A 25091-nucleotide genomic window follows, 5' to 3' on the forward strand; every position below is an offset into this window, starting at 1 on the left:
GGGCTGGGCGGTAACCGGCGATTTTGTTTCTGTCCCGCTCTTTTGCGTTTCTAATAACAGATGCGCGTCCTGCGATCCAGTATACTGATGTCCGGGGGTGCGCGCTGGCTTCCCTCCAAACCAAATGTAGAGTTCTACAGGCTTTTCTTTTTTCTTTTGCGTAAGGCAAGCTAGTAATTCACCTTAATAAATTCAAAGCGCCGTTAAGCACGGAGAAACAGTTCTTGTGTCAAAGTTTAATTTTTTTTTTTTTTAATCTGGCTCTGACTCAGTCGTGTTTTATTAAAATGATTTTGGTGGCATTTCTGTTGCAAGTTTTCTGATGTGGAAAAACAAATCAAAATCCACTTATCACATGAATCATTGTTAAAGTCAGCAGCAGTCCTCTGTGTAAAATCTGCCAGTAAAAGCCGGGAGGATGGGGATTAAACCTGGAGCACATTAAATTAGTTCCAGTCTATCCCGAGCAGGCTCTGCATTGCTTGCTTAGGCAGGCAAAACGGAAACAGGCAGTTTATAACAAGGCTGGTTTAAAAACTGTGGGGTTCATTTGAAAAAGATTTATATCCCCCACTTATATAAACATTACAAATGTGGGCTGCAAGCAGGAGGCAAATCTTTATCGAAATCTCTTTAAGAGCTTTTTCATTGTGAATAAAATGGACAGCATGTACTCTTGTTTGAAGATTCGCCAATATTTGTACAATAATCTTTTCTCAATGCTCTGAGTAATTAAAATACGGCTCAGGGTAGAACAGTGAGACCACCAACCGGTAATTTGCTGTGATCTGACAAAAGTGGCGATGACTGAGGTGGCGGAGGGAAATTATTTGGAGGCAGGAGGAAAGATTGTCCTGAGACTGGTTTACGCTTTTTTGTAGTGGTTATTTTAAAACAAGTGAAACTTCAAAGAGAAAACAACTGTGTCTAGATTTATCTCCACCACCCCCACCACCCCTTCCCTGGTGGATGCTGCCGTTCTTAAAACAGTAGCACAGAACTTTTGTGGGTTTTGTGATCTTTGCTAGGGCCTGCAGAACTCTGCTGGGAAGGTCGGAATGTTTGCTCCAGTAAAACTAAGAAAGTAGTCTGGGACGTGAGGGTGCCAGCTGACGGCTGGAGTAGCTACTCGTATTGTAACATTTGGGGGTAACTTAATTGTGATGATGTTATTTTGAATGTTTATTTTTAGAAGGATTAAACATACATTAGTGCAGTAAAAAAATCTATTTTTATTTTTGGGATTAACACACAATTTTATTTCTAGCTGTTGCAATACCATTTCACTTTGTTTATTTAGGGTACATGTTGTAAGAGTTGTCCAGATCCTGGATTTAACAGAAAGTGCTTTTCATATTTCATTTTGATGCTAATAAACAGTGTCTAAAAGAGCTTTGTAATACTAGTCTGCCTTCCAAAATGGGATCCAAGTCTCAGATAAATGACTTAAAGTATTTTGTGAGTTGTAACACATAACCAAGATCCTCTGGATTCTCTCATTCAAACTATGGTTTTTCATACCTCTTCTTTTTTGCTGCCGTGGTGTCTCCATACAGAATATCACTTATGCCCCAAACGTCTGATTCTCGTGTCCTGAGAGCAGACTGACAGACGGCTTGTTAGAAAAGCAGGAGCTTTCTGCGCTGTGGAGAGGGTGAAGAATTTTCTAGTAGTTGCCAAAAAAGAAATTGGTATTTTTCTGCTGTTGTAGTGGTATGCGTACGCTGCAGTAGAAGCCATGTACGGTAGAGGTTGGAAGCACTCCCACCCTGAGGTGTGGGGAGCCAGATAAGAAGAATAGAAATTATATCAAAGTGCTATATTTTCTCTCTTGCAAGAGTTGTGCGAGAGAGACTGCGAGGTAGACAGACATACCCATCCTGGCTTTTGAAAAAGCAGCCCGTTAATACTGAGCTCCATCCCGTGACAGCTTGACGGCTATTGATACTCAAACTAAATAGGCTACAGCGGGCTCAGAGTGTGCCTCTGCTGTATTGGCGTCAGCGTACCATGACTTGCAGTGTATGTGGGGGCTGCAAAGGGAATTATTTGCTGCACTGAATGTTATTACTCGTACCTGGGACTCGGCATCAGACTATCGGAGCACTTGAATTAACGCTTGGTAGCATGAGGAAGCTATCGCTGCTTACAGGTGGAGAAAAGCAAGAAGCTTGCAGTCGGACATGGAGGTGAGTGTCAGTCTCCGGAGTCTCGGTCTGACCACTGGGCCATGCCTTCTTTCTCTCCTGCTAAAAAGCACAGTGGGGAACTAGAAGATATCTTGGTACCTCACCATCTAGCATATACGACTGGATTTGTGGGGGTTTTTTTGTTTATTGGATCTGTTTCGGTTTTTTTTAACGTTGCACAATCACCTTTTTTTCGCCTGTTACTGAAATCTGAATTGTAAGTGTTATAACTCAGCACATTTTGGTATCCTCCTGGAATAATTTTAAAAAATAGTTAATATAAAGGTAGCTTAAGTCACGTCTGGGCTTATCTTTAAGGCTGGGGTTTTTTTTCTAGTTAAAATGGCATGGAATACACATTTTCCCAGATCTTCAGAGTGAAAGTTGAACATAAGAAATCCTTTCTCCATGAAGCAACTAGGAAATATATATGAAAGTAGCTGAAAACTTCTGAAGTCCTTAAATGTTTGGAATGACATGCATGATTTAAGTGTTTTTAGATATTGGGACCAGATGTCCTGTGCTCCAGTCGTCTCCCTTTGCACAAATGTGATATCATGAGGGATAGTTATGCTGACTCAGGCGTTTGGCTGAGTGGGAGGGAAATCTCAGGGGGACAGAAAGCCGGGATTGTTTTTCTAGTTGTAGCTCGTGCTGGAGAAACGGACAAGGAGGAGGTGTGGCAGGAGCAATCCCTGGCAGCCAGGATGCCCTCACATGGCCCTTGCGGCTGGCGGTGGGAGAGCAGCCTGACGTCTTCTCCATCCAGAGCAAGGAGCCAGCTACAAAACCACTGCCAGTGCCACCCAGCACAGCCCGGCCCCACACGGGGACAATGGGAGTGCTGAAAGGAGCCGAAAGAGGAGAGGACTTGCTGCATGCCAGTCGTGGGAAGGGCATGTGGGCCAAGAGGCATGGAGCATCACGACTGACAAGTAGGTGTTGGGTATACTTTCTAATAACCGCTGTCCTAAAAGGTTGTATACCCATGCACAGGCATGCCCAACCCAGAGCGTGCAGTCTGTTCACCACCACCTGTGAATACCAGCGTTGAACATTCCTACTCGGTTAAGGGGCTGAAGGAACAGCTCGTAGGCAGTCGAATTAAACTTTGCTTGAAGAGAGAACTGTTAGCTTCTAGAGCAGGAAAAGATTTCCAGGATAGGATGAGAAGATTAAAAGAAGAATGGGATTTCAGAAGTTTTTCACCGTAGCATTATCACAGTGGAAAAATAATTGCCATTTTGCTTATGCCTGTATTTCACTTGATGTTTTATATTTGATGTATGATAGTAGTTATTGCAGCTGCAGTTCTTGCACATTTATAGGGAAAAAACATACATCCTTTACTTTGAAGTGTCACTGTTGTTTCTGCCATCCACCGCTCTCCAAAAGATGATAACCTGATTAGTTTTTAATGGCAGTGGAAAGCTGGACAGGAAAATTAAGGTTTTAACCTGATACATTGCATAGGAGGAAATGAGACATAGTTGTACACTTAAGCTTGTTTTATTCTTCCCAACCTGAAAAAGGGAAGGAAAATGTTCTTCCTTGTGCAAATCATGCCACAGTGAGCATCCTCCAGTGAAGATGTCCTGTCAATGGCAGATTCCTTCCACACACAAAAATGGATGAGGGGCTCATAAGTTACAAACTTACTCATGCGTATGACATCTGCCTTTAATCACCATGAAAGCCTGAATCCTGTTTAAAGCATGGCAAGCCTTGTACAAGGCCTAGAAATGTCAGTACTCTATTGTGATAACATTTACTGTACTGATTAACAGCCGTGGTGCTTTGCAGAGGACTGATAATCTGCCTTTGCATGTCTTTGTGTTGCCGTTCTGTCTCCTTCCTGTGGTTCCAGCCAGGACTGTGGGCAGAGCAGTGGGATCTTCTCCTGTGCAAACCTCCCATGTCCATATATTTTTACTTTGTGGTTTGTGTCATACATTATTATGTCTTTGTCTGTCTGCATACCGAGGTATAAAATATTCTAAAGACAATATAAAATATTTCAAAGTTAGCTACTGTTTAAATTTGTATCTGTAAAATGCAATAACGTGATTCAGCGTCTAGTCTCATATGGCCATCTCATGCAAGTTGATGTTTTAAATGGCTTTCAATTTTCTTGACTCATAGGAATTGCAATTCCTAGTATTTTGGTAAATTCCAACAGCTTTTGGCAGGTATATTTATCTTAGTGATAGATTTTCACTAAGTTTCCTAGGTTTTTTTTAAGAAAAGGGACAGAAGAAAAGGGATGGGGAAAGAGAGTGCTGCTTTGCTCAGATCTACATCCACTTCCATTGAAATTGTCAACAAAAAGTTGGATCCCAGGGATACTGTGAAATGGGGTATGTTTTAGCCAAATACTACCCTTATTCAGCACATTTTATGTAACAGTATAATCTCTAAGCATCGCTAAAAGCTTTCAGGTATATGTGTGGCCATAACTTAGTTGGAAACATGATTTGTACAATGATTTGGCGCAAACTGGCATTGATGCTTGTGGCAATGTATGACAGATGTCCTGATTGTCTGTTAGTATCAAACTTCTAGGGGCAGAAGTTGACTGGTTTTGTTTAAAAAAGTTTGACGGTGGGGTAACACACACACAAAAAAAAAGCCAACAGCAATAAGGAAACAAAGTTCTTTCAAATGAACCCAAACAGTCGTGTGGGCTCCAAAATCCTTTTGTTTTTCACCCATTAGGAATAGGCTTGGCTTCCCATTTTGCCCTTGTCCCAGGGCATCTCATTTTTTCATTTCTGGTACCAGTGGCCACCATGGACTGACCCATCACCAGAAGTCTGGAGGTTTCCCTGCAACCCTGAGGAGTTTCTGGGACATCTGACATTAGACTGGCGTAGGAGTGAAGGATGATACAAAGGGCTGAGAGAGAAGAGGTGCCTCAGAAGGCAAGGATGTGGAGGAAAAGGCACAAGATGGGGTTATTTTGACTGTCAGTCTCCTTTATAACTTACTGCTGTGTGCCAGCCCTCACAGCATGTCCAGTATTTCAGTATGTATTACCTTTTTCCTTTCTGCTATTTCTAATTTATTTTTCCCTCACAGTCCACAATTCTTTTCACTGCAATTAAGCACTGTGCCAAAGGGTTTATGGTTTTATTCACCAGATGCATTTTATACGTAGTGTTTTATTGTGTGAGACCACTGAGTTTGTGCTTTCTGCTTGTTTTCTGTCCTTTCACCCTCCAAAGTCTTTCTGAAATATGCACACCACTGAGGGAATCTCCACTAACTTGAGAATTGGAAAAATCATAGTTTCAACTTCCCTTGTTTCTCCTGTGCCTTTCTTGACTAGATTCAAGACCTGTCTCATACTCCGAAATTTTCTTCTGCCTGAAGAGACATACATAAACTGTTATTCTTCCTTTTGATAAGCCAACTGTCTCTCACTCTGAAGAAATTTACTTCTAGTTGTTTTGTAACTCTCTCCAACATTCTCTCTAGTTTTTCACAGCTTCTTAGAAATGTGGGCACTGGAACTGGACACGATATATTGGAATTAATCCTGACAGTGCCACATACTGTAATAAGCCTGCTCCCCTACTTCTTTCCTCTGGATACTGTATTTTGTAGTTATATGGATCCTTTTGCCGTGGCTTTGAGGTAAATATGTCCATTCTGGATCAGATCAAAAATGTAGCTGAGCTAGTTTGCTTTTCCTAGCAATACTCAAAAGCAACTGCCTACACAAGATTAAGAGGACCAGGTTATATGATACTCTCCCAGCTCTGACCATTTTGAGTTCTGGAACAGGTGTGGTTTCTGTGTATTTACTAATATTTGATGTAAATTTTTCCCCCTGTGAGTTTTCCCATCATCTTTGTGAACCTAAGTAAGAATTTAGTAGCACAGCAACCTTTGGCAAGGAGTTCCACATCTGAGCAAATTGCATGAAGAACTACCTCCATTTAATTTGCTTTTTAAACTGGCTCTGGCCAGCTTGCTTTATTGCCCCTTAGTTTTTGTGTTGGGACAGAGAGTGAGCAATCAATCCCTACCTGCCTTCTCTAGTCCACTCGTGATTTTTTTAGACCTTTTATCCCCTCTGGGTCATCTGTTTTTCAAACAGAAGGGTTATAGCTAGTGGTCTAAGCAGGGATTCATGTCCTTTTCTTTGTCCAGAGCATCTCTCAAATCTTTTTCAGTAACCATCTCCCGGGATAGAATCCCCTCCTTCTGCAGATATGGTCTGCACTATTGAATGACTGATTTGGTTGTACTATATTTCGCTTGATTTATACCCCTTTTATTTGTTTTCTGTCCCTGTGGATTCTTATCCTTTGCTTTGTAGTGACTGAACGCTTTCCCATTGTTCTCCTCAAAGCCGATACGAGTTTTAACCTCCTCAGATATTATGTTATCCCTGTGCCCTTTTCTCAGTATTGAACCCCTACCACCTTCTGGCAATTTTCCCAATATTCCAAGGCTTATAAAAACAACCAACCAACCTCAAAAAAACCACACACAAGATCTTTCTGTGATACAGGTTTTATCTTGACTGTGCCCATACTGCTTTTTTCATTCTTCTGACACTGTTTTTGCCGTGCTGATTCATGTTTTTACCGAGCACGTCTGTAGAAGCCATCACAGCTAAAAGCTTTTGACTGAGTAGGTTGGAAGTACTCCCTTTTTAACTTGCTGGTGAGTGAGTCTCTTATGTCAGATATGCGGTGATTTAAGTAAAATTGTCCTTGTCCTTGCAGAGCTTTGTCTAATAAAATCCAGACTTATTAAATATCCTTTTTTCAGTATCCCGTTGCTGCTGAGCCCCCATGAACCCATTAAAATATCTTAACACAGCTGTACACTTAGATGGTTTCCAAAGAGAGAGGGAAAAACTGGAATGTATGATGTAATGATACATCGCCAGACAGCATAACTCACTGGGATGAGGAGATTTCTGTACTGTGGAAGATTAGATATTAGTGAGTTTATTAGAAGCTTTTGTGATGGCATTTAAATTTTCTCAAAATGTATGTATAAGTCTTGCAGTTCTGACATAGTAACGGAATCTGCCTCTTGTAACACAAGAAATGAAAATAACTTACGAAGTTGCATGATGATTGAAAATGGGGAAATTGCTGTCAAACAACTGTGTTGCTCAGTAGAGACAGGAGAAAGGTGATAAGAGGAAAACCTAATTATGTTGTTCAAAATATAATATTTTTTTTACGTCCTAAGGAAGTTAGGTTAAAGAAAAATATTGGAATATACTTATTTGGCTATGGGATATCGGTGGAATCCAATTGCTTAGGTCATGATCATGGGCTAGGGAGTTATTGGCTGAAAGAACTGTCCTGGGCTTTGCTTTTGTTTTGTTTTTTGAGATGATAGGGCTTGAACAGCTTGTTTTAAATATTTTTGTTGTTATCACATATTAGCTGTTAAGTGTCAGTGGTGTGTTTTTGGAATTATGCAAGACATGTTAAAAAAAAAAAAAAACCTCTGACCAGAAGAGCTTACAAATGTCGTGCTTTTTAAAAGCTTTATGTTGTAAGTTAATTTTTCTTGCTTTTGACTCGTCACTGTGTTTTGCAGTAAGTGCTAATATCATGGATAGATATTTAGCAGGTATAAATTGGCAAACGACTGTTGATGTCTGTAGTGTTGACTGATAGACACCAATTAAGAATCTGGCCTTATGACAGTGCATTGAAGAAGTCATCCAAAGAGCAGGTGATTGTTTATATAATTTTCTTTTATATCTTTTGGCAACCTTAAACTCTAGTTCATGTAGGCTTCAAGCCAGTGCTGTTGCATAAGGAAACAGTCCAATCCTTGGCCTTCATGGCTAGTGTAAGTGTTTCTGTGGCCAAGCAGTAAACCCGAGCAGAGAACCAGTCTGGGTAAAATGATTTGTTTTAATGCACAGTCACAGAAACACTTCAGCAAGCGCAGAAGGAAGAGGCTGCTGTAGTGGGCAGAAGGCAAGAATGAAGGCCAATTGGGAGAGCATGCACGTAGGATGAATGTGAATCTGTGTCTTTGACAGCATAAGCCACGTTAAAAATAGCTTTTAAAAAGCTTACTCGTTTTCTTTTATTTGCTTTTTATTTGTTTACGGTAGAATTTTAAGACTCTGCCTACAAGGGCTGCCTGGAAATTGTCTGCAGTTTTGAGAATATAGTTCCTGGGGCAATGCTCAGAGTGGGTGATAAATGCAGAAAAGGGGACAGGAGATAGAATTGGCTTTGTAGGGATAGTTCATTAAAGATAGAGGAGTCATTAAGAGTAATGACAGAGGAGAGAGGTCCTAGATGCTTTTACTGTTTCCTGTGTCTCTCACTAACAGTTTAGTTCTCATCTTTCTCTGCTGTTTTCTTTATACACGTATTCTTGGTGGATTTCTGTATCGTCTATCAAGTGAACAGACAGACGTTGCCATTAAAGAGAAGAAGATGCAAGTCTTTTGGTATTGACAAGGGCAAGTCGTAAACCTGATTTGGTCCCCAACAAAAGAGAATGTGATCTTTCTCTTTATCTTTAATGACTTATGCCTTTTTTTGCCGGAAGCAGCCATTTACTGCCAGCATCTCACAACTCCGCTCTGAAGCTGCTATGAGTTCGCTGGATGCTTCATCTGCTTTCCCCTAGGGCTAAAGTTTGCTCCTTCCCCCTGCAAGGTGAGACTTTGTCAACCCTCCCCAGCTGGAAACATAAGTTTGAGTCTAAAACTTTTCTGACATCTGAACTCAATTCCAAATTATCAAAATTATTTCATCCTCTTCTTAAATAGCCTGCCTGAATAATTGGATGCTATATATTTTGACACTGACAGATTGAGGGGTTTCCAAATGGTGAGAGTGTAGTACTTCGAAGACCTTCATTTTTTGTGTTGTGTTTTGGCTTGGTTATTCTTCAGTCGTACCCTACAGATATTTAAAGAGAAGACAAAGAGAAGATACATTTTTATCAAAACCTACCTAAGTCAGGAATTGTAATGATCTCTAGAGCTTCATATGGAAAAACATAATTTACATGGTAAGATCATACTTATTTATTGTGTCAAAACACTAGTCACCATCGGCAGTTTTATGAAAACAAAATACATGAAATGACTGTTTTGCTGGGAGTAGGGAGTACAGGCATCTTCTCACCCGTATGGAAATTACATGCAATCAACCCCAAATCTCAGGTGGCCAAACAGTGTAAAACAGCAAGTAACAGAACCTCAGCGTTTGATTTATGGGCAGCTGAGCGCTGCAGGCAGCTGAGACTCCTCCTTAGCTTTGCAGCGTCTCTCATTTTTGCTAAGATGATTACTGCTGCAGAGATCTGTTGCTGTCGAAGGGTCTGAGCTGGTTTTGCATACCCATGAGGTCCTCCCTTGGTGCCGTTGTCACTTTTAGCAGCTAGAATATTCTGCCTTCATCTGGATAGTGGGGAAGCTAATACACTGAGTGGCAAAATCATGAAATGCAAAATGTCAAACCCAGGTAAAACATGACAAATCAGATAGAGCAACATTGGAAAGCTGCTTATCCCACAACTCATGAACCCTCTTTTCCCACCTAAGTTATCAATAAAAGGAGCTTCTATTAAATAGGGCGGTCCAGGAGCGCGGGGCAGCAAATGAACCAAGGGCTTGTGAGTTTCCACTGATCCTTCTGCTGGTTTTACCTGCAGCTGGGTTTTGGGGTTGTTTTTTAGTTTCGTTTTTCCCCAGTAAAATTCCTCACTGTTGTAAAGCTGTGTGATTCCCATTCCAAAAAGTTCTGTTAACTCATGCGACCTCTGAAGGAATTAAACATGTTTTGCTTCCTAAACGGAAAGCCGCTAGAATATTTACATAGTGAAGTAGTCTTTTAAGATTTATCTCCTCCTTCCTCCTGGATTTTAAAAGAAAATAAATTCCACTTGCTTGAAGTTGATTTTTGCTTTAATATTTTTAATGATGTGTTGAGGACAGTGGGCTGGAAGCACAGGGATTAGAGTGCTAGGTTCTTTTCTCAATTTTGTCAGGGACACGTGTTAATTCAAGTAAACCCTGACCCTCCTCTTCTCTTCCTCCCCAGCACACTCTGTTTTCTGTTGTGTAAAAGATGTCTAATGATACACATGGCTTTAGATTCTTACAGGTTTATTTAATACTGAAAATAATGCCTTTCACAGAAATGCAAACCATTTTTTCTTGGGTTTATTACACTTCCTCTTAATTCCTGTAGATCCTTTAAATCACATTTTAAATGTCACTTTTGAAGCACAATATCATGTGCAGTGTTTAAAAACTGAAAAAATGATTTTTGTACTTTCTTCACTGTCCTCCCATCTGCCAAAACTCGGGCCTTTTGCAAAAATCAGCAAATTGACGTCAGTTCATTTACCCTTAGGGACAGTAAATTATTACACAGCTTAAGTTATAAAAATAAATAACTAAGGAGGGTGGAGAAAAGAGATGGAAAACAACAAAAATCTATCACAAACTCTCCCTGGATTCTGAAGAATATATGATTATAGCATTAAAATGTCCAAACGATGCAACCGAGCAGAAGGCGTTAGAGCTTGGGCCTTAGCTGGCTCTGCAGTATGCAGCATTAATGTTTTTATAAAGCCTTTAGAAAGCTCAGAATTGACCTGTTTTTATTATTTTTATTGGCTCCCTTGATGATAGACAAATGGGGCTAACCTGAGGCCAACATAACCAGCAGGAAATTTGGGTCATGGGTAGTTACATTTTTAAAACTTGTGTTTTAGGGTTGTTCAATCAGGGTAATTGATTGATTGTTAGGCAGTGCAGGGAGCCCCTAAATCATCAGAGGTGGCCAGATAATGACAATCTGCCAGTGGATTTTGTTTGAGGCAAATTTCCCAGCTCTCTGTGGAGCCGTGCTCCGCAGTGTGGCTGCAAGTCCCCTTTTTTTTCATGCATGCTCCAGTCCAACTGGCCTGTTTGGACAAAATAGCCTCTGAAACTTGGCAGTTGCATTTGAAGTCCTCTGTAGTGCCATTTCCCAAGAGATAAGGGAAAAACATTCCAGAGAAGTTCATACCCCAGAAAGACCCTACGTGCGTTCTGAAGTTAACGGTTTATTATAGCGCTTTAATTTTTTTTTTCTCTTTCATTTTTACTTTGAAGATAAGAGGTGGCAATTGTTGCTTTAAGTTGTGGAGTTTTAGCCCGCCCTTCAGTAAATCATCCTGAAAGTTTAGAGCCAATCTTTTTTTTATCATGTATGTTTGAAAGTTTGCCAGAGGTGCTGTACACGTGTACTTTCAGGAGCTACTATCCTCAAGCAGGAGCTGTTGACCCTACTTTTTTATACGACCATGTGCATCCTCAGTGCTCCATGCATTTGGATAATTTGTGCATGCAAAACAGAGCTTTTTCAAGAACTCATCTTTGGTGTTGTAGGTTCAAGAACTCATCTTTGGTGTTGTAGGAGCATGCTATGAGATATTTAGAGATGGGGTGAAGTAGAGAGTTTGTGTATTGGAAGGGGAGGGGGGAATAGATGATGTTCAATAATACGTGGCATAGGACTTGCCTCTTCTTAAAAGTGAATTCAGGTTAATATAGATTGAAGTTTGTCATCTGTTCCAGAATAACTCCACACGAAGGTTAATCTTCAGTTCTTAGATTTTTAGGAATGATTAAGCTTTTCTTCGTTGTGGGTGGCTTTGTCCTGGTAGCTGCATACCTCTGAATTCCTTGAAGTTTTGTCTTTATCCATTTTAGGATCTGGATGATCTGATATTTATTGTACTGGCGTACAGATGAGAATTTGTTTGTGTCACTTTGCAAGAAGAGAGCAGGTAATACTGAACTGAGGCAGGGCTCAGTTGAAATTTGGGAACCGACTGCCTTGTCTTGAGGGTGGCCCAGCCACAGTGTATGCCAGACTGGCGCCAAACACTATAGACTTGCTTCCCAGGCGGAGCAGCGCCTGGATTTGCTGTGCATGTGCTTTAATACTCCCTGCCTAAACACACACAGGGTGCCAACCCCTCCCAGATTTCTGAATGTTCCTTTTTGGCTCCCAAATGCTTTTGACCACTGTAGCTTTGTAATTTACTGCTTCAGGTCCACAGTGTGCACTTACTGTTAGGTTTAGCATGTGGGTAGTTAGAAAATTCTTCTCTAAGGTATGTATTCTAATAGGAACGTAACATCTGACCACATTAAGGTCCCTTGAAAGATGGGTCCGTGGCAAAACTGGTATGTGAGGAGCAGGGTGGGGCCCAAAGTCCGCAGAAGTGCTGTTTCCTATAGCACAGGCTGGAAAAAGGTTTCTTGAGAGCTTGAGTAATTCGTGCTTGCTTTATGATCGTGATCTATAGTGGATTGGTGTAGGTGTAAAAATTACAGTTCAGGAGATGCTTGTTAGTGTTTCAGAGATTGCCAAAGAACAACTAAAACAAAATACAACCAAAACCAGGACCCCCTGACGTGTCGTACTGAGTATGCCAAGAGATGAAACTTTCAGTTTCCATGTTCCTAAAGTTAGACTCTGAAATCCCTGCCCAGGTTTCAGAAAAAAATACTCAGTTGTCAGAAGAGCTCAGAACTAAATTAATGCAGTTAAAAGCACGGATAAACCTAGTTGCATGATTTTGTTAATGTCTAAAACTGTGTCTCTCTCTGGTTTGTTTGTTTTGTATTTTATTTACTTATTGTGAATCTATTTAAAGGGTATATTATTGGCTGTGATGCCTATTTACCATGACTAGTCTTTTTGAAGTTACTGTAGTAACAGCCAAGAATAAAAGTTTGCAGACTTGACTTATTGGCTTATAGAAGATTGAGTGTTTCGCTGTACACTATGTATTGACCCACAGGTTTTCACAGGGAGCTGTTTGGTGATCACAGGGCAAGGGGCAGGGTACTGAAGGTGGCGTTGCAGGAGACCTCTTGGATGGATCTGACTGATGGCCACCGTCAAGTGGGGAAGGCTGTGCTTCTCTCCTCCCACACCTCCTTCCCTGCGCAGGAGCAGCGTGCTCCTCCTGCTTGCCTTGCACTGGCCCTGCTTCTCACCTGATCCCACTGCTGAGCTGCAAACTAACCCACAGCAGAAAACTCGTTTGTGGAGATATGTGCAGGTGTGTGTGAGCAGCGAGGGTGGCACTTTGCTGCTATGATTAGTCAATCCGCTGTCCTGAGTGGCAGAGACCCGCACGGATCTAAACCCCAGCCCTGGTGCTAACATGATGTGGATGTCAGTGTGGCACTTAAGGGGATTTGTGGCTGAAGTCTCCTTTTTACAACCACAGGAAAGCTGTACGGACACCTCTCCCACAGAGATGAGAAGACGCAAGTGCGATTTCAACTACTGAGGACCTAGGACATGCCAGCATACTCTGTTTCCCCCTCCTTTTCTCTCCCAGCCTTCTTCTTCTCATATACACATTATGATCATCTTTCAGCCTCACAGTCACGTAGTTCTCCCCGCTTCCACATGGCCTTTACCTTACTCACCTCGCAGCATGGATGCGCTGCGGGAATGAGCCTGACCTGCCTAGCAAAGAAGGGGTTTTTGGTGTGGAAGACCCCTGTTACATGCCTTAAGAAGCTGGCGAGTGTGCTGTGAAGGAGGCAGAGGGAGAAGAGGGTCAGGGCACATGCCAGGCAGGTGATTGCTGCCCTTGCTCCTGTTGTACAGCTCCTCTAGGAAACCACGCTGGTCACTTAAACCACACGCTTCACAGGTGGTTTCCCTCTGTTTCTAATTTTCTGGGTTTCTGACCTGAAAGCATAGGGACAGGTTTGCAGATATGCTGAGAGCTCGCAATAGCAATTGAAGTCAGTGGGAGCTGGGCTTTGAACTCCCTGCTCAAGTACAAAATCAGGCCCAAGGAGGAGGACCAGAATTTAGAGGAAGTGTTTGACCTTGTGTTTTGTACCATTTTTACCCATATCGCAAAGATTGATGCTCCTGTCCTCTCATCTTACTGGTACATGGAGAAGATCTAATCATCAGGCTTTTCAAGTGCTAAGAGGCTGCTATCATGAGTGCCTAGGAAAACACTTGTAGGAAACTAATAAATTTGCTGTCTGAGCAGCAAATATGTCACAGGACGTTGTGCTGACAAATGAGAATGCAAATATTGAACAATGTTTCATTAAATGAGCACTGCTATTATGAGAAATAATAACTTGCAGATGCAGGCAGGAGTATGTCTGATGTCTGATAAGCACTATGGGGTCAATCTGACATGATCTTCCTTCTGTTTCTCAGACTATTGGCGAGTCAGAAATGCCCAGTGTTTTGAACCAGTTCTTGCCAATGATCAAGTCTTACAACGAGAGGACGAAAGATGATTATACCTGCGAGGACTTCCTTGTCTTGCTGGTATACCTGTATTCTGTGGTCGGAGAAATCAAAAGTGGAAAAGAGCTGGACGTAGCTGAAAAGGAGGTGAAAAAGGCCCTAGTCAAGGCCATTTGTGATGAGCCAGAGCCATCTCCTGTGTTGCAGAAAATAACAGGTAAGATTCTGCTTGTGTAGTGAGAAATTGGATGCCTGTGAACGTGGGAACTGGGAGAAACATATAAAAGCATCTTGACTCGTCTGTGGTGCTGAGGGTACGTGAATAAGCACAAGGATTTCCTGTAGATTTGTTCCATCTCCCATGTTCATATATGCCAAATGCTGACAGGCTGTCCTTGAATAGTGCTGAGTCTGATGAAAGCTCTACAAGTTGTTCTTTTTGTTAAAGGTTGGCTAAGTTTGTGTGTTTTCATAAGGTAATCTTTTCCACAATTTCTTTCATTGATCAGTATAAAGTTGACCCTGGGAAGTCAAAATTAATCCTGGAAACATGTTCAATGAACCACAGTTGCTTTGTGAATACGAGGAGCTGGCCTGTCTGGCATAAAAGAAGAAATGTGTCTAAAACCAACATTGAGCTTTTTGCTGAAATGACATGAACATTAGCCTTTAAAAATAGCACGCTAAGCCTTTTTTTAGATGAGCACTCATAGAGTAGAAAAGCCCTAACCTTTAGCTGCCGGTGTCACATTTTGGAAAAAAATAATTGTTAAAAAACATTCATTAAAATGAATGAACTATGGCTCGAGGGTGGCATATCTGAATGGCAAAAGGGATCTTGCTTCCTGTTGTCACTTTTCTCAATATTTACTAATAGAGAGCAGGTCATTGACCAGGTCACCTTTGAGGTAGGGAGCATATGAACATAAATCAAAATGTTGTAAGGAGCTTACAATTGAAAGCCTTTGCCAAGAACGAGCCTAAGTGGGGAGTCTCAAGGGCAGCGGAGTAATTCTGCTGTTGGTTATTCTGGTATTATTCCCTGTGGATGCTTCTGCTTCAAAATACTGGTGTGGTCTGACCGGTCTGCTGTTGCTTTGAGTGTAAAATAGTTTAACGGTTAAAAGACTCTTACTGCAGAAATGGGCATGTTCAGTCATATTTGCACTGTGGTGTTATTTTAATACTCCTGGCCGTGGTGCCACAGCATTCCAGGCTTCTTGTAGACTTTTGCTCTCCTGTTTTTCAATATGTACTGCATATCTTGTCCACTACATAGTGCTTCCCTCACAACTTCAGCGGTGTCTTCTACTGGATATGGTGCAGTCATTTCTAAACCTCCATTTTCATATTTTGGCTTTTCTCCTATGATCAACAGTGTTTTGGATCACAGTTTTATGAGTTTTCCTTCATTGTGGCTAACATAAGTATGGGAAGATTTGAAGTCTCTAAACTTCAGTCAAGTACCAAAGAGAAGCTGCATTCCTGTATACATAGATGCTTCCCTTGTTGCTCTCTATGCCCTCAGGTTATGTAGTTGCAAGCACAGATGGAGATCAAAATAGACATTGTGCTTGTCTTATGTTCCATAAACTGTCAATAATTCAATAGTTTTTACAAATGTATGCTTGATTTCCAGTGTGCAAGTTTCCTAAGTAAAAGTGAATATCATGGTGTTTGCTCTCAACTTCTGGGCAGATGAACAGGTGAATGAATGTTTCAGTACAAAGATTCTTCAGTTTATGAAATAAAATTACTTCTGCTGTCTTTTTACATATTGGGTGGACTATTAGAAGCATGGTGGGTGTCTGAAGTACGGCATTCATCTCCTTAGGCGTAAGTGTTCACTCTGTTATGTGGGGCATCTGACTGAAAAAGAGAAAGCCTTGACACTGTGCAAGTACTGTTCAGCAACAGCCAAAGCATTCGTGTGTTATCAACGCAAGTTTAGCCACAAATCCAAAACACAGCACTGTACAAGCTGCTGTGAAGAAAGTTAACTCCATCCCAGCCAGACCCAGTACAGGTAGTTTTAGACCAAGGACGTCATTATTATGTTATAAAGTTAAATGCATAACACAAAGCCAAAATGCTTGCATCCTTCTATTCCTGTATCTGTGTGTTTAGCACAACCATGTTTGTGCTTTCTGCACAAGTGTGTGATAGTATTTCCCCTTGCTTGCATACTTTTTTGGTTCATCAGCATTCTTTGTTTTCACATCGTATTTAGAATGACAGTTCTTTTGACTTATTCATAAAAGAGGAAGAAAAATATTAAAACGTATCGTCATGACCAAAAATAAGGATTGTCTTGGGAGGAAAGTATAAAACGGAATTTCTAGGAATGCCCCTTAGATAGTTTTCAAGCCTTTATTCATCCAACAGATTGCTTTCTCAGCTTTAGTGGAATTTGCTGAATTTGTAATTTGCTGTATTTGCAGTACAGTTGAATTGGGAAGACTGAGAAAACGTGTACTCTTCCTTGACCTGTATTTTGCCAGGCCTGTGTTCTACATCCTGCTTCCCTCTGAATCTTGGGTACCTTGCTCGCTGCTTGAGAGGCAAAGCAAGTCAAAACGGTATGAGCACCCACAAGCTTTCCTTCAGAAGCACAGCAGGACTGACTTTGTCGCAGGGCTGAAAGTCGGGGAATAGATGGCAGTGCCGGTTTCCCCTTTTGGTACAATGGCAGATATAATGCTGAGACATCTTCTGCTTCCAGCAGAACATGCTATGAACTACAGACCGGCTATTCCTTTTAGCAGGTACAGGTTGGCCTGTTTTTACGAGATCGGCCCAGCTCTGCAAGTTAGCAACAGCCACAGGTCTGGACAGGTTGTGGTCCAGACCTACAGTGTTCTGCCCTCATTTTACTCTAAGTCAGAAACAAGAGGAAACCTTTTCTGCTCTTAAATGGCCACAGAAGTTAATTAGACTAAAATCAATTTCAGTAATTCTTGGAATCTCTCATTCATGGTCAGAACAAAGCAAAATGTTCGTGGTCTTTCATTTTGAGTTTTCCATCAAGGTAAATGATAGGAAGAATGTTAAGTTGGACATGGCAGGAGAGAAAAGTAAGCCAGTTACTGGGTAGATTCAAGACACTGCCTGCTGGCTCACTCCTCGCCTCCAGGTTCCCATGTGGGACCCGAGTTCCTGAATATTCAATATCCATTCTGCAGTAAATCTGCTCTTACTAAGGAGCTTAACCTGCAGAGCTGCAGGTTTAAGTTTCAAACCCTGCTAGTCATGCATGCTTGGACAGTTTTGGTTATAGCAACAGATAGCAAAATTCATAGTTGCCTTTAAAAAGGCATACAGAAGTCATACTATGTAGGCTGCAAAACCAAGCACTTCGAAGTTGAGAAATGCCAGTAACTCAGTTTCCCATGCAACCATCATTTGACTCCTGTGTGCATTGTAGCACAGTCTTCAATTTCGTGATTATATAGTGTATTTTCTATGAGCCATGGCTGCATTCAGTGTACGGACTGAACACCACAGAGAACCAGAAAAATATAGCTTCAGTTATTCTTACACATGATGAATAAGTACTAATAAAGTGAGACTCTCTGTATGATATTCAGCAAGTAACTTTCTCTGGGTCTCAGTTTGCAATTCATGAAGCGGACTGGCGCTCTCAGCTTTGTGTGACTCATTTTGGAACTTGAAGAAGAAAAGCATTAAATTACATTTTCAGGTATTAGTGATTACATTTCTTTGAACAGAGAGGACTTTGTGCTCTGCTTCCCGGTACACCTGGTGCCTGATGTTTTGGTTTTAGTTTGGACCCAACACTGGACTAAGGCTGTTTGGTTGACTTAAGCTGAAATTAAAAGCCAAATCTCAGCTGTGGCTCTGAACTGCTGCCTAAATCTTTTGCTTTCCTCTTCTCTGCAAAGCATGGAAGGTGTGCAGTCTTGACAGTTACACATTTTTGTTGGTTTTATTTGTTGCTCCCATGGAGTCACTTGAGAAATAAAATGCAAAACCCTTGTAAAACTCTAGAAAACTTGACTTTTGAGGTCATGTCATCAGTCGAAGTAATAGCCGGATTTATACAAGGTATCTTTTATTCCTATTAAACTTATGTTTGCCTGAGTCTATGCCTATAGGAAATCTCCAGTGATGTGACTACCTCACAGAACTAGTGCAAACCTCCCCCAAAAGATGCAGCTCATCAGTGCACAGGGGGTATTTATGCTACATCTGCTTTTTGGTGTTATCTAGTGAAACTGGATTAGTATTTGCAGTACTGGAAAAGAAAGCGATTCTCGGAGATGTTAGTCTATCCATCCAGTTGGCCACACTGGATTTCCCTGATGTAGCCTGGATGATTACAACCCTCTGCAGAATACGTTAAAGATGCAGCACTTGTGTAAGCTTATATTGTGAAAGAAGTGTAAGCACTCACAAGTTCCTGGCTGTTGAGTGTTAGGCTTCTCAACCTTATTGTTGCCTGAACATATGTTTTCCAAAATATTTGTACAATAACATTCTGCATATATGTAACACCTTGTTTCATTGAAGCACTAAAAACATTCTGGAACTGTTAATTAAAATGAAAATGCAACACGTTACTCACCCAATTTTTTTGCATGCATAATAATATAAAAGTATATTAGTGGTGTTGTGTTTGATGGAACTGTTAAATAATACGTGTTGTGGTAGACTATCTTAATGCCTTTGGTAATAAAACCGAATGTAGCAGTTCCAAGATTTCTTCTGGGTGTAATTTACCACAGACATATGTTCTTCATCACTGTTTCCAGCAGAATGTTACAAATTGGAGGGGAAACAGAATAGACCAAAACATAATGGAAAATGATGGTTTTCAACAGAATGCTGGGTTTGGGGGCATTTAGGGGGGGATGTCTTTTTGGCAGCTGTTTAAAAAAAAAAAAAGCTGTAAAATATCGTATTTATTTTATCATCATATCTGTTCATCTAGTTTTGTAAATGTCCATGTAGAGCTGCGTACAGCTACAAACATATGCAAAAGTAATGCTAATAGAGCCACAAAGCAATTAAAAATCTATTTTTTCAGCTGCACCGTTCTCTCTTTTTCATCTGCAAATCTCTGTGGGAGCTTTCCAGAGCAGATCTGCCTTTCGTGGTGTGCTCTGGAGGCCAGCAGGCCAGCTGGGCTGCGGGGCAGCCAGCTACGCTGCCCACGTGCAGTAACTCTCGGCTGGTAGGGCTGTAGGTATCAGTTGTACCCTCTCGAGCGTAGGTGTAGCAGGAACCCTCTTGTGCCAGGAATCGCTGTTTATCAGCCTCTAAAAAGTGAAATTTTTAATCATAAAGTGGATTTCTGGACTTTTTCCTTGCTGTTTCTAAATTCTGTGTTGGGTTAGACACACAGTGTCTTGTCTGCTTCTGCTTCCGATTGTCCTCAGCACACCGTTCTTGGGGGAGATGTTGCACATTAATGAGGTTACACATTAATGAAGGTATCATTACCTTACTGCTAGTGTGGCCTAAGTATCATGAATCCGAAAATCAATCCCGGTTTTGCAATAAGCTTTTACATTCCTAGACAGGGACGGCCAGTTCCTTCAGAGGACAGACACACTCACTTTTATTTGGCTGTGGTCTTGGCTTCACTGCTGGTTTGGAGCACCAGTTTCCCAAACCTGGTTATGTTACGGGTAAATAGGGATGAAATTAGGTCCTTGGCTGATCAAATCCTTCAGACTTGATTGAATGTACCACCCGCCTTTTGTAGGAGAGGGCTTCCCCAGCTTCACAGTGGAGGTGTAGCTCAGGTATCTGCTAGTGATTTCTTTTTTCCCCACACACATTCATGCAGTTCAGGAAAATATTGTGAAACTACCATTGTTTAAAACCATAAAATCCAAGAGGAAATTCTGAGTGATTTTAAATTTTCCATGCTTTTATCAAGAGTATTTTCTATAAAGTTAATGAAGTTTCCACAAGTTCAGTGAAAGGCTAGCCCTATCCCTCCCTTGTATAATAGCTTATTTCCAAGTAATCCATGAGTTTCACAACAGAACTGATGAAAAAAAAGTAATGACTTGAAGAAAACATTTGCACTTTTTAAATTTTATTTTGCTGTTTATTGAGAGTTTAATCCTTACTACAAAGAGACTTTTTTCACATGTTCTTAAAATCAAAACACATTATTAATGGCAACATGTAGACAAATTAGAGAAGGGTTAATCTGGTATTTCTGCGTAGTGAAGGTATTTAAGCTGAGAACTGTAACTGGCTCTATTTAACGGAAATAAAATAAAGCTGCAACCAAATTGTTTCTTGCTATCATTTAGGGAAATAATAGAACAATCAAAATTAAATATTGTCCCTTCTGAGTTTTCAAGGATTACAAAATTCAAAGTTCTGTTCTTTATTTTGAATATTTAGAGAAGTCTTAACAAGCTGTGCTGTCCTCAGGGCCTTCTCAAGAGCTTCCATTTTGCCCGTTCATGCTTCAGGAGCTCTGCATTTGCATTGTCTGCACAAAAAATAAGAGCAATGTGTTAGCAGTGCTGGGTCCTGCTGGGGCAGTCCTGCAAGTCTGGGGTACAGGATTTGGGTTTAAGGATTGCTCCTTGATTCCAGGAGTGCGTGGGAGTCTGGCTGCCAGTAGGTTTAGTAGATAGGGATCAGTTCCCCACCAGAGCGAAGGTTTATAAACTAAACTGTTTATGTTAAAAGTTCATTTCTTGGGTTACAGAGGGTGGGGGAATACCTCAACACATCAAATAGCTAAACATTTTGAATGTCCAGACAGGCTGCTCTCTGAAATACTGATTAGCTGCTTCTAGTCCTGGATGCTAAAGGGTCATTTTCATGCCTAATGTTAGCAGGACAGCTTTGCACTCCAGTTTGAATTTGGAAGAAGACCTGTTCCCACCAGGTTAGGCTGTTGTATGTGCATGATTAGAGGCTGTGCTGTTTGGGGAATCTGTTCTGTCCTGTAGCCTGCAAGTCATAACTGCTGCTCTGTAATGAAGGCAAGCACCAGAAATGCCACTGCGTATGGTCTGTGTAGAGCTAAATCTGCTGTGATTTAGAGAGGAGCTGTAAATGCTGGTGTGGCGTGGCTGTGCAAAGTTCAGGGCTCCTGCCATCGTCACGGATGCATTACAAGGAAGAAAAACTTTCTCATAGCGTGGCTCCACTCAAATGATAAAAAACAAAGCCATCTCAGATTATAGCAAAGTTTCTTTCTCTTTCTCCCATGCTCCCTGTGTCTCCCCCAGTACTGAGGAGATGGTCCTTGCCCTGCAGAGCCCTCCCGGGCTGGCGTGCAGATAAGGTGCAGTTGGAATGAGTTTTCCCTTTTGCGTTGGACAACAAAATGTAGTCTCTGTTGATAGAGCTAATAGCTTCATCCTGCCACAGTGCAGACATTATTACTGCAGCCAGATGAAACCCAGACCCTTTTCTCCCTAGTTCTGAAATTGGGAGTTTGATGCTCAGGAGATTTTTTTTTTTTTCCTGTTGCCTTAGCTGATTTTATAGACATCTAAAATACCCCTCTCTCTGACTGGCAGAGGGTGCGTGTAAGATGACCTCCTGGTATCTGTCTTACTTTCTTGATGCGTTTTGGACACGATCCAGTGGAAAGTATTTGTGGTCCAGCAGTCCCAGAGGATGGTGGATCTGATGTTCACCTACCAGGAGCACCGGGAGGACATAAGCAAAGCTGCTGCCTGGCTGGGCGAGAGGGACTGCGTAGGGAGCTCCTGCGGTTTAATTCACCCTGAGATGCTGCCACTGCTGCAACACTTCAGTCCTTTGCTTCATGGTAACAGAGCTATTGTGAAAAAAGATCACTTCACATGTCCCAAGATATTAATGTGATTTACACAACAGTGCCAAAAGGATTGTTGTGACCTTTCTGCAAAAATGGGGAGAAATGGGGTATGCACCGAAGCACTGACTCTGCAGGCACGGAGTACGTGTCCTAATTTTTGTCAGCTCTGCTTAGGACCCTTGAGCTCTCCAAGACCTCAGTACCTCTCCACTGTGATCTTTCTAAAGGCTTCTTCCCATTTCTGTTCAAAATCCATGGTTGGCAAATGGAAGACGAGCGAGCTACATCAGTGGTTGCTGACTTCAGGCTTTATATCGCTCCCTGGGTGGATTCCTGGGCTATTTCTCAGCTGGGAAACACGGAGGGTTTTCTAGTGAACTGTTTGGGAGACAAATTGTTTGTACTAGCATTCTGGATTAATTTATATCTAAATTTGCATATGTATATTTTTTGCATGTCTTAAAAAAATTGGGCATATCTTAAAAATCAGTATTAAGCTATGGTACTAGAGGTGAGAAAATCAGGCCACTTCGTGCGTATGCAGGGATATTTTGTTTGGATTTCATGATGTACATTAAAATGTATGGTAGAAAACAATCCCAATGGAAGCCCAGTGGTGTTGGGGGTTTCTTTAATTTTTTTTAAACTTTCGTATGTTGTCTGTTTATTTTGTCTTCAGCACCTGGTCTCAGTTGGCTCCAAACTGGATAGTAATTTTCATTGAAGTGTTTATAACATGAAGTCTTTTTTTTTCTTTTTTAACATGAGACATATGCCTGCAGCTCTGCAGGCTGCTGTCTCATTGCCAACTTAGCAGGACAGCCAACTGTAACAGGAAACTGATATGGTGCAATTTTCATTAATGAATTGTATTCTTTTTCAGCATGCAAATTCAATAGCATTTAGAAGATGCTCCTAACATCAAATATCTCTTTGCTTTAAGAATAAAATGAAAACAGAAGCTGCTTTAGAATTTGGCACCTTTTTTAAAGGTACTTGTATATGTATGTGGCAAGGCTAAATCCTTTTTTTCTTCTTTCCATTCAAGTCACTTCCTTGCAAAACCGTAAAAGTTTTGGCATATTGTAAAATTATGAGTAAATTCTTGCTGTTTTGCAGAGCACACCCAGCCTGGCAAACCAAAAATGGTGAAGTATTAAATAACTGTTAAATTAAGAGGGGGGGGAGGGGGGAACCCCAAGAAAAAAAAAGGACTTCTTAGTGGTCACCACCCGTATGACAGAAATCTACTGAGATTTGGGGGTTTTGTTTTTCTTTTGCACACAGCCACAAATGTTCAGGTGCTTGCTGTAGATTGCAAATTTTTGCTTTGTTACATTTGAGTGCCTTCTTGTAAGAGTTCCTAAGAATTCTATTATAATTCTTGTCAATTTGGTATCTGTTTTAAATACCACGCTGTGTGCTGGGTCTGATGGCAGAAGGACAGAGCATTGCCTCTGCCGAGGCAAGGAGGAATAACTGTCAGCCTTAGATATTTCTAGTTGTTTTCTTCAGCTCACTGGTGGCGGAAATTCTCTTGTGCTTACCATGAGATTTTATCAGAGGTAAATTCTGTCCTTTGAATTTTGGGTAGTCAACCTATTTCAGGCTAGCAATCTCCATGTATTTTAATGATGATGCAATATGTTGAAATCCAGTATTTCAAGAAGCAGTTGAGCCCAGCCGTAAAATGGAGTCATAAGGCTGTGCGTTATCGCAGTGTTAGACCAAAAAAATCTTTTGAATAATTGGTTATAACCCATCTTTTATTTTGCAAAACCTTTGCTGTGTTCATCATCTTAACATCTCAACAGCAGAACCAGGAATATAAAAATCACACTGAAAAGCATTTCTAGAATTTAATAAATAGCTCAGCAATTTATGGCTTAAACATACATCACTTGTCCATGCAGCTCACTAGTCAGCATGCCCTAATTTTCCCCTCTTCATCCCAAGTTTTGGAGACTCATGGATTTTGGCTCTGGAGGTCTTCTTGTTCAATCATTCATTATAGTCAAGATAATTTGCTTTCACGTATATTGCATTTCAAGGGTCAGGTTCTGCTTCTGTATAAATCAGTTTGAAAGCGTACAGTGCTCCTCCTGCTTGCAACAGTTCTGGGATCAAGCTTAAGGGACGGATCAAACTATCGTATGTGGTCCATGGGTCAATTCTGATATAAGGGGATAAGCAGGATTAAATATTTTCATTGATCTGTCAACCTTGCTAATACAACTTTTTCTTAATATAACAATTTCAATACCTTCCTTAGAATTGTTGTTAGTGTGACAACTGTTTTGTTTTCAATAACATCTAAATATCGTCACGTACTACAGAAGTTCAAAAGTGCTACCTTATTTAAATGAATACTTTCCCACAAATCTCTTCATGTGTACTCAAGCCCTTACTATAAACCTAACAGGCAGATCTCTCATGGTCTTGAATTTTAAATCAACATGGAGAAGGTGCTCTCATAGTCCCTTTCTCCCTATTTGTTCTTGTTTAGTTTTAAATTTTATAGTTGAGTAAATGTCACCTCTGGTGGTTAAAGTTCAGGTCAAGTTACATTTTGCTGTGACCCTCCTGCTCTCTTTTGCAGACTCTGGGACTGTGGTCTGTCAAGACAGGAAAGTTCACAGATCATAGCCTAAGGATTATTTTTTTTCCCCTCTCTTTCTTGGATATCCTTTCGTCAGGCAAGGAAAGTAATGTTTGTAAAATTGGATTGAGGGAGTTCTGTTAATTGAGAGTTTTGTGTAAATAACGGTGATGTTTGTGCCCTACACAATTTTAGAAAGCATTATGCATCGTTGAGACCGGTTTAGAACCAGATGTCTGATTCTCTTTTAATTTCCCACTTTATTCATTAAAATAAAC

General features: G+C 41.0%; 1 protein-coding gene across 1 annotated transcript in view; it reads left to right on the plus strand.

The window, feature by feature from the left end:
• Positions 1-25091, plus strand: part of SCFD2 (sec1 family domain containing 2) — a gene marked incomplete at its 5' end in the record, with an annotated part of 205655 nt that overhangs the window by 75523 nt on the left and 105041 nt on the right. The window contains one exon of the mRNA XM_009277460.2: positions 14399-14648. Coding sequence (XP_009275735.1) covers positions 14399-14648 — 250 coding nt within the window. The remainder of the gene's footprint in view (positions 1-14398; positions 14649-25091) is intronic.

The sequence above is a fragment of the Aptenodytes forsteri genome, unplaced genomic scaffold (genome assembly GCF_000699145.1).
Source record: "Aptenodytes forsteri isolate BGI_AS27 unplaced genomic scaffold, ASM69914v1 Scaffold65, whole genome shotgun sequence".
Classification (NCBI taxonomy): Eukaryota; Metazoa; Chordata; class Aves; order Sphenisciformes; family Spheniscidae; genus Aptenodytes; species Aptenodytes forsteri.